The sequence below is a fragment of the Uloborus diversus genome, chromosome 10, assembly GCF_026930045.1.
Source record: "Uloborus diversus isolate 005 chromosome 10, Udiv.v.3.1, whole genome shotgun sequence".
In the NCBI taxonomy this organism is placed as follows: Eukaryota; Metazoa; Arthropoda; class Arachnida; order Araneae; family Uloboridae; genus Uloborus; species Uloborus diversus.
In genome coordinates, this window is record NC_072740.1 from 20034095 (window position 1) to 20044953 (window position 10859).

General features: G+C 31.2%; 1 protein-coding gene across 1 annotated transcript; it reads left to right on the top strand.

The window, feature by feature from the left end:
• Window positions 1-238: 238 nt before the first annotated feature.
• On the top strand, window positions 239-5440 carry LOC129231680 (tigger transposable element-derived protein 6-like). Its single transcript, XM_054866043.1, has 3 exons — window positions 239-587; window positions 1419-1755; window positions 5419-5440. The coding sequence occupies exons 1-3, from the start codon at window positions 239-241 to the stop codon at window positions 5438-5440; spliced, it is 708 nt and encodes a 235-aa protein (XP_054722018.1).
• Window positions 5441-10859: the final 5419 nt, after the last annotated feature.

Consider the following 10859-nt stretch of genomic DNA (forward strand, 5'->3'; position numbering starts at 1 on the left):
TTTTTTTTTCTTTTTTGGGAAAAGAAAACATGCACATGGAGAGGGAAACTAAACATCTAAAAATGCTTGCCAAGTTAAAAAACAGAAAATGTTCTTTTTTTTTTTTTTTTTTTTGAGTGAGTGGCAAATGAAGATGATCCGAAAAGGTGTAACATTCCTATCTGATTGCGTCATCACTGTCACATGATCGACGAAAACGAAAGATTTGATTTTATTCACTAGTGTATTTTTCCCTAAGATGGCAGGGAGAAAGCAAATTTCATTTCAAGATAAACTCAACGTCATCAGCGATGTTGATGATGTAATGAAGCAGGTTGATGCAGCTAAGAAATATGGATTATCTCAATCTACAGTTGCAACGTTCCTCAAGAAGAGGAAACATATTGAAGATGCTGTGAGATCAAATTTAGTTAATCCCAAGCAAAAACGATTAAAAGTCGCGACTAATGAAAACATTGATGCTGCCATCCTGAAGTGGTTTCAAGACATGAGGGCAACAAATATCCCAATAAATGGACCCTTATTATGTGCACAAGCACGGAAATATGCAGCAATGCTAGGGAACGAAACTTTTAAAGCTAGCAATGGTTGGCTAATGCGTTTTCGGGATCGCCACGGAATCACTTTCCAGGAAATTCACGGAGAGAAAAATCTGCTCCGATGAATGAGGCAAATGCCTGGAGACAAGAGAAGATGAAAGATATTCTTCAAAAGTATGCACCAGAAGACATTTATAACGCTGATGAAGCTGGGCTGTTTTTTCAACTCCTCCCTGATAGAACATTGGCGTTTAAGGGTGAAAAATGTCACGGCGGGAAGAAATCATAACAAAGATTGACTGTTCTTCAGTGTGCCAATAGTACAGGAACACATAAAATTCAACCTCTTGTTATCGGAAAATCTTTGAAGCCAAGGTGCTTCAAGAATGTGAGAAGTCTTCCTTTGGAATACAAAGCCAATAAAAAGGCTTGGATGACGTCTAAATTTTTTTCTGAATGGTTGCTGAAGTTTGATAAGGAAATGAAGAAGATGAGGGAAAAAAAATGCATTGTTGATTGATAATTGCTCCGCTCACACCTCAATTCCAAAACTAAAATGCGTTGAAATTGTTTTTTTCCCCGGCCAACTGCACTTCCATATTGCAGCCACTCGACATGGGCATAATTAAATGTTTTAATTGATACTATAGGAAACGTTTGGTAGAATCGATACTTCTGGGGATTGAAAATAAAGTGGAAGACCCTTTTAAAGCTGTAAATGTTAAGGACTCATGTGACTTTATTGCTGGAAGTTGGTGGGCAGTAACAGAGACAACCATCCTGAATTGTTGGAAAAAGGCCGGTTTAAGTGTCTTAGAAGATAAAATGTTATCTGATTGTGATGAAAATTCCTCAGACTGTGATATTTTATATGATCAGGAAATAGTTTTGAATCTCCAAACATCTGTGTCCCAACTCGAGGAAAAACGGGCAAAAAATATGGTGTGAACGTGGAGGATTATTTGACAGCGGATGACGATCTTACTGTTTTCGCAGGAGTTACTGATGAAGAAATTCTCTCTGAAATTACTGGTGAGATGGAACATAGTGGAGAAGAAGACGATGAGGAGGAAGAAGAAGATGATGATGATAATACGAGTCCATCACAATCCTTATTGTCGACCCAGGAAGCACTTCAATCAGTCAAATCTCTGCGGACATTTTTTTCAAGTCTTCCATCCACAAACGAGGATCATTTTCGTGCTTTGGACTCAATGTATACCTTGTTGGTTGACTTAATAGTCAAAAAAGTGGCCAAACAAACAAAAATATTGGTTTTTTTTCAATAAAAACGGGTTTGAGGTATGTTTACGAGCTCATTTTCGGAATTTATTTCAATTGATAGTAATATTTAATCATAATTAACACCTTGCCAATAAATGTATTACAAATATACTATATATAAAAACATTTACACCTAGGTAATGCATATACTATAAAATTTAAATAAAAAAAAAACCTATTGTATTATCAAAACATATAGGCCCTCGATATAACAATATATCCCTCTACAACAATATATTTCTTTGGTCCCCAAAATATCGTTATAGCGAGGTTTTACTGTATTAAATAAATAGCTACTGCATTGAACGTCAACAGGTCTTAATATTTTAAATGTATTGACAAGACGTTTCTCATATTATAATTTTAAAAAAATATATATTTTTGATGTATCATTTATAAATATCATTCATTTTTATGTATTCATGACATATTGCGCAATCACCATTAAATTTTTAAATATGGCTCTTCATAACAATACATCTTGGTCTTCTGAGGTAAATATAGATTGACTGAATTCAACTACATGTTTAAAAAGATAGTTAACATATTTTCATACAGGTGATCCTACAAAACTGAGTAAAATGTTAATTACAATTATACTTTGCACCCCTATTTCACTTCGACGCGTTTTCTCCTACTGTATAAAAATGTTTTTATCCGGTTTTTGAAACCCTCGTTACTTTCACAGAAAAAAAAATGTATAACCATATCCAAACTACAGATAGAAGAAAGGACGTAATCATGAAACTAGTATACAACAAACAAAATAAGCAACACATTGGCGATGTTTTCTTCAGAGTAACAGTAAAATTGCATTAGAGAAATAATGATTAACACCAGCAATAATTCTATATCGTTAATCAGAATCATCAACAGCACCAGGAGAGGAACTTTATCACTGAACTATTCGAGTATTCAACTGCATTTGTCGCACTCCCCTGACCTTGATTTGTGCATTAAACAGGTATAACGCGAAGTCATATTTTTATGTCTAATTTCACTTTAGTCATTTTAAATATACATACATAATATTGTGTTGAAGTAATTGTGAAACCATTATGAACATCATGCACAAAGAGAATATAAATTTCTTGGTGAAAAAGATGAGATTTGCAATTCAAAGCTAATTTTAAAAGTTTTGCTTGTTTCAAATTTTAGATCTATGTATGATAAGTTGGAGTAAAAATAAACATGGGGTACATGGAAACGAACTATATTACCAAACTTTTCACAATTTCCAAAATTAAACTGTGAGTGACTGAAGACTATGTATAAATAATAGTTAGAGTTTCCAAACAGTTTGGTGGTTCTTATCGCTGTTTGAAAGCGAAACTGGGAAAAAATTGTATTTTAAAGTCATCTTACATTTTTATCCCCTGCACAAATGCGAAGTAACTGGTTTCGTCTTGTTTCATTTGTCATATGGAAACTAAGAACATTTATTTATGAATGTTACCTTCCCAGCTCTTTTTCTTGAGAAATTAGTAAAAATAAAGGTTTATGCCTTATTTATTTTAAGATATACACAGGAAAACATAATTTTTCTCCCATATGTGTTTCCTGCAGATACAGAAAATACGTTGATTATATATTTACTTGTGAGAAAAGGTTCAAATTTAGTTTTAAACCAAATTATTCTTAATGAAAACCTATACCTACTTCTGTTTCCTCTCATAAGAAAATGGTCCATAAACAAAACAAAAGACATTTTTAATGATGACATTGAGAAACAAAATATCATATTAATAATATTAGTTCCAAGTTTAGGTACTATCTAAAAACTTTTCAGTAATTGAATATTTCAAAATTTTAGTTAATTTAAATATAAAATGAGATTTTTTTAAATTTTATTTTAGCGCAGGCTTCATACTGTTTGGTAGTTTAATAAGGAATTTTTTCTACAAGTAATAATTCAAAACACATGAAAAAATTCAGTTTTTCAAAATTTAGTACATTTTAATAACAAAAAAAATTGCCTTTAACCAAATTATTTTTTTAAATGTTCGATACTTAAAAGATATTTAATTGCAGGTTTTGCGCTGTATATATTGCAATCAGTAATGAATATAAAAATATTATAAATGGTAAAAAATGTATTTAATGAAGGAATTGCAGTTATTAGTAAAAAATACAATGGTAGGTCATCTAGATGCAGTGTATTAAGCCAAAATTCTAATATTAAATTGTGATTTTATAGACTATCATTTAATTTTTAAATATTCCTTTCATGCAAAAACTAAAAACACACGTAAACGTAACACGTATAATAATAAAAGGTATAAAATAAAAACACGTAAGAACGTTTCTATGTTAAAGTAATACAGCTCTTACTAAGAATAATAGCGACGCGAATATTACTCTCAACTTATGGAAGCACTGACAAAAAAAAAAAAAAGACTAACTTACGAGCAAAACTTTATATAAGGGATTATTATAAAAGCTATTATATGAATTAATGGTTAAAGAGACATGAAACTTGCACAGAAATAAGACATAAAGACCGTAATTTAACGGAGTTTTATGAAATTGCAAATTTAAGAGTGTAACAAATTACTGTATAGGGTAAAATAGCCATATTTCTTCCCCCTAAAATATCTGGTTCGACACTAGGTGTCGCCATTGGTGCTGTTTTTTCTTGTTGCAGACAAGAACACTATTTATTTGTCGAAATTTCATGAGTCTAGTATACTGCGTGGCTGTTCGAGATCATTTAGTCTGATTTTTTGAAAATTTGGTTTATTGTAATAACATTTGTAAATGCTTTTCTGGATTTATTAAAATGTGTTTATTTAGTTCTATATGGGAATTTCCACGAAACACGGTCGCCCGTTTTTCCCGTACGTGACGCCTCATATGTGTCATTAAAAATAATACTTAAAAATATTAATGAACAGTTATCTTCTGCTTAACAAATTCCAAACTTATGTGTGGTTTTATAAGCAAAACATTTCGTCATTTCCCTTTAAAATCATCACTTTTTAATGAAATATATGAACCGTCACTTTTTCATGGAATAGCCCTTTGACATATTCGTTTGGGGTAGGTAAGCTGTAAACGGAATGACCTGAGTGTTTTGCTACAGTTGCGTTCACTTCACGTAAAGCAAGAAATCGCCATATTGACGAATATGAGGTTCCTATTTTGGTCATCTACCAAGATTGGAGTAAAAACGTTGATGCAGAGTATCTTACGTGCCATTTTTTTAATGAAGAAAAACATTTTGAAATATAGGAATGCTGCCCTTAATGCAACTAGTACCAAACACAAAATGTGCTCCAGGGCTAAGAACAAAAAAGTCATTTGTGACGCTTGTTTGGAGGCTAGAAAATCAATCTTACATTTAAATGAAAAATTATCATATAAGCATTGCGCTGCAATATGATTAAAGTGAAAAACCAACGTTAATAAAGCACAAATTTTGAAGAAAATTTGCTTCTTTTGAAGAAAATTTGGTGTTTTTCTTTAGAAAGTGGCTTAGAGGAGTGACGAAAATAGAGCAAATACTTTAAATTGTGATAAAAGTTCATTTTTTAAATATTTTTTAAAAGGAAAATACATTGCATTTAATGTATTTAAGCTTAAATACTATGTGCAGGCTTAGTGGTGGTGCTGCATAAAATTTTTTGGATTAATTAATCACAAAGTATAGTAATCATAGACCCAAAAGCTTATGGGAACCAAATATGGCAACTTTATCCTATAAGATAAAAATTTTATCAGAATTTAAAAGCTAAATACTGAGCAAGAATTTTATTCTCCATATAAGGTCTGGTGAGGGAAAGTGGTCAATGAGGTAAAATGGTCATGCGTCTGTAGCTTGGAAATAAATCTTCGAATGAATGTGAAAATTTTATTATACAGTAAGGCCGTTATAAACTACATTTTGAATACAAAATTTTACAACTGGCAAAATTTTATTTGGTAAAAAAAAAATATTTTTTGTGAATATCAAAAATTTTAAAATCTAAACACCTCTTTTAACTTTCTTGGGAAATTTTGTTTGTTAGAATTATGAACAGATTGACTGAACAGGAAACTTCCTGCCTGTGTCAAGAACTCTTACTCATTAGCAGTTAGCTGAATATATTTTAGATAATTTTTTTTAGAACAATTTAAGTAAGGTGGGGTAAAGTCGTCATACTATTAGACTTAACGAATATTGTTCTTCTAATGTCACTTAATTGTTAAGAATAAGGCAGATATAAATTAATATTAAATTCACTTAATATGTATTGTCTTTACAGTAAACGGGGTAAAATATACGAGTATATGCGTATGCATACGCATACACTCGCGTTGGCACGTATAATAGACGTATTCACATAAATGCACCAATAAATACGTATATGGGTATATGCAAGTATTTTTAATCTATACATAAAACATTCGAATATGCACGTACATACTCGCTTATTACTCGTATACATACGAACACTTTTATGCTCATGTAGACACGTATATACGCTTACGTACTCGAGTAGACACTTACATACAGACATATGATATACAGTCGAACCCGCTTAATGGAATAGCCATTTTGCCATGAAAAATATTCTAATGAGCGGGATTTTCCATCAACCGGGATCAAAATAACATATTACATTGGTTTGTTACATTGAAAATGTATTATATTAAGCGGGCTATTCTTTTAACCGATATTCCAATCAGCAAGCTCGACTGTACTCTTGGGCAAATTATTAAAATTTGTTAGAGGGGAGGATAAGAAGCAAGAATCATAAGGAACATATAGTCACAAACACAATACTGACGCGCTACATGCACGCAAAGCCAGAAAATGATGGATGCAAAACAGGTCACAAATTTATTACACAAAGACAATTTTACGTAACATTTTAGGTCTCAAGAAAGCTTTAAAGCGATTTATAAAATTTGCGGCTTGCAGCTGTAATACTTATGCGTCGCAATCACAAAGCACTCTCTGTTGCAATAACGAGACTTTTGAAAAACTTTCATCAGTCGCAGCGCCTTTGTTGCGATGCGTGTATTAGAGATACTATGGGCCATAACTTTTAACAACTGCTCTAAATATTTCTTAAAAACTAAATTGTTGGGTAAAATCATCTTTGTGCAACAAATTTGTGTTCTGTTTTGCATTCATCAGTTTCTGGCTTTGTGTGCATGTAGCGCGTCAGAGACTATAAGGTCCATATAATTCTTTGCTTCATATCCTCCCCTCTCACGCCCCTTAGATTTTTGCAAAAGAGCTTGGATTCACTCTGTAGGTATACATGTATATAAGCGTAACTCGTGTATACATACATGTACTGGTGTATACACGTAAATGTACGTATGTATATACACCTATATAGGTATATAATCGTGTTTAAACGTATACATACATATATACTCGTGCTTCCAAATATATATGCGTGAGTAGACACGTACCCCCCAAACACGCACTGGATGTATCCCCGAATTAACTGGTCTATACCCGTATATGTATGTATGTACTCTTATATATGCGTATATGCATCTAATATACACGTTATACTCAAGTATGCACGTATATACTTGTGTATACATGTATAGGCACGTGCCTGCATGTATCTGACGTATACATGTATGTACTCATATATATTAGTTTAACGACACGTATATACTCGTGTATACACACATATACTTGTGCATATACTTATAACTATAAAAATAACCGAAATATACAAATATTAGGGTTATTTATAATGGTTTTGCATTTATTTTTAACTATGACCACTTTACTCCATGCTATGACCACTTTCCCCCACCCCATGGGGTAAAGTGCTCCATATAAAAAAAATACATAAAGAAAAGAAAATGTAATAAAACTACGTAAATCAAAAAAACAAACTTGTAAAATTCAATGCACTGTGTTCTTTAATAATGCAACGTAAAATAACAACAAAAATAGTTGAAGTGCTTAAAGAATTTATTGTATTTATTACCCACCTCTAAATTGAAAACCTTCAATTTTATGACCACTTTACCCCACTAGACCCTAATGGAGATTTTGAAATATAAAGTTGATCATACTTCGAAAAAGCCAATACGTCGAACTCGATAAAAACATAAGTGCAGTCATTTTGTTAACATTTTATTGTTAAAAACAGATTTTAAAAAATTGAGTTATTTATGCAACTTTATTAAGAATGATTTACCTCTGGGTCTGAGATTTATCATTTCAAAATTACATAATCGTCAAAATTACATAAAAAAATACATACAAATAGTAGAACACATTTAGAACCGAGGCAAGGAAAGTGATACCAACTGAAAAAAGAAAAAACAGCAAGGGAGAAAATCGATTTTTTACGCGATTTAGTGTTAAAAATTACAATACGCGGAAAAAAACTTAAAATGTTATGTTTATTGTTTTTTTTTTGGGCTAAATTAATATTGCATACATAAAGTTCGAAATGTCTTCATACATAAAGTTTGAAATGTCTTCTCCTAAAGTATGAAATTTTAAACGACTTGTCACTATTGATTATATCGTTTATACGCCACCACTCACTAGTTATGTAAACTAATGTTAGGTGTGATTTTTGCCAAGAAAGAGTATTAAATTTATATATAGATTTTAAATCAATAGCTAGAACGGTTTTTATTTTCTTCTTGAATATTTGAGTTGTGTCACTTACCTTGGAGGGTTGCGATTTTTTTGCAAGGTAAAATTAAAACTCGGGCATGCATTGTATCGTAAATGTAGCACACCAAGAATGAGATAGCTAGATATATTTCAAAATTCTAATTTATATAAAAGTCTACCTCCTATGAAGCATGCCGATGAAAGTGTTTGTGTCACCTTTACCACTTTTAGCAGTTCATAAGTAATTATAGAAACATCAAATTCAAGCAGAATGAAATCAAGACACTTTATCAGTTCTATCCATCAAATGTGTTTAAAAAATATTTCATTTATTACTAAACGTTTTATAGAATGAATTACATATAACATGTACTTTTTTACATATGAAAGATGTGCAACGTTAACAAGAAGAAATTGTTTTTTTATGTAGATCCATGACACCGCAAATATATTTTGTGTGTCACTAAAAAGATTAAGTAAATAAAATTTTTAATATCTTTACCACTATATCGATGCACAGGTAAATTGAGAGAGAGAGAGCATTACTCAAAAAACTAATGTTGCCACAAATCAAGTCATTTAATAAAATCCAATAGTAAAAGAGAATGCTGCCACTTCATTTAGTGTTTTTTAAATGACAATTCTGCCATCTATTTTTATTGATGCATTCTGCACAAAAGATAAATAAATTTTTCTACAAGAGTTTCTCTTCACAAGGTGAGCATTACATTTCTGAGATTTCACTAATAAATTATCCAAATTGAAAATTTTTTAATTCATATTATGCCAGTTCTGAACTTTTTTTGTCAAAACGTTCCCACCAATAAAATATTACTCCGTATTATATTATAGAAATTTCGTTTAGCTTTCCTTCATACAAACAAAGGGACGCAGCAAATACTAAAGTAAAACCAGCAATCATATGCTCAATAATCGGATTGTTTTGCGGGAAATTGTGCTGTCCGTTAATTACTTGTAAATTGAGAAGTAAGTTAGTAAGTTCACTGTGACAAATAAATTAGAAAGTAGGTTCAAGCAGATTAAAAATTACACGTAATGACGTTGCAAAATTCTGAATGATATCTCATTAAAAATGATGTTCATTCGATACCATTTACAATGCAAATATTGTATGTTTACACAAGACCAGGGATTTCCTAACTTTTCGGTTTCGTGGCACAATTTAAAGAACTAGAATTTTCTTACGTTGATCTAGTCCCCTACTACATACATATACTAATATCATGAACTAAATCTCAGCACGCACTTTGGAAACCCCTGCACCAGACAAACGAAGGAAGTAAAAGGATATGTTTTTTCAAGAATGATCCAAGACTTTAATATATATATATATATATATATACAACTGCGTACATAGACTAAGGTGCGCCCCCTTAAAAATTTATTGTTTTAAATTTTAATATAGTATTTTTTTAGGAGTGTAAGCCCTCATACCTCTTGCACCCCCCCCCCGTCTTCTCGCCGATGGAGTCTCGGGGGCTCTATGTACACCACTTTATATATATATATATATATATATATATATATATATATATATATATATATATATATATATATATATATATATATATATATATATATATAACTGCGTACATAGACTAAGGTGCGCCCCCTTAAAAATTTATTGTTTTAAATTTGATTATAGTATTTTTTTAGGAGTGTAAGCCCTCATACCTCTTGCACCCCCCCCCCCTCTTCTCGCCGATGGAGTCTCGGGGGCTCTATGTACACCACTTTCTATATATATATATATATATATATATATATATATATATATCTGTGTGTGTGTGTGTTTGTGTGTGTAAAGAGAGCTAGAGAGAAAATTTGATTTTCTTCGTCCAATTCTAATGCAACCAATTAAAATCATGTGTTTTAATAATGAGCTAAACTCATTACTTCACATGTCTTTGTGCGCGCAAAAATATCTGATGTTTTGATTACAATTAAAGCAAGAAGCTTTAGAATTAACAACTTGAAATCACATAACTTCGAGAAATAAATAACTAATGACATCTTATTAATAGCAATTTAATTAAAAGCAGATTCTGAAATTAGAAATAGGATTTTTGTCGAGGCGTTTTATCGTTTAGTTGTCAAAAATAAATTTTTGATTTCTTAGTTTCAACATGAATGAAAATAATCGCGGCATTTCTTTTAAGTGGTACTTCACAAGTAGAACCGATGATGAGGAATTTATGTTGAAACAGATTTTGTTCAATGAAGGGGCTGTGATTTGGGCAAATTGAAAGCGATTTAATTACAAGTAGTAATTAATAAATTGAATAAACTGATAGGATTTATTTGGGTAAAAATGAAACATAAGAGGTATGTAAGTTTAACGAATTTAGTTTGCCTTATATGCACAGAATGTCGTTTATATCTGAAAAGAATTTAGAAAAAAAAAAAAAAAAAAAAAAAAAAAAAACAAG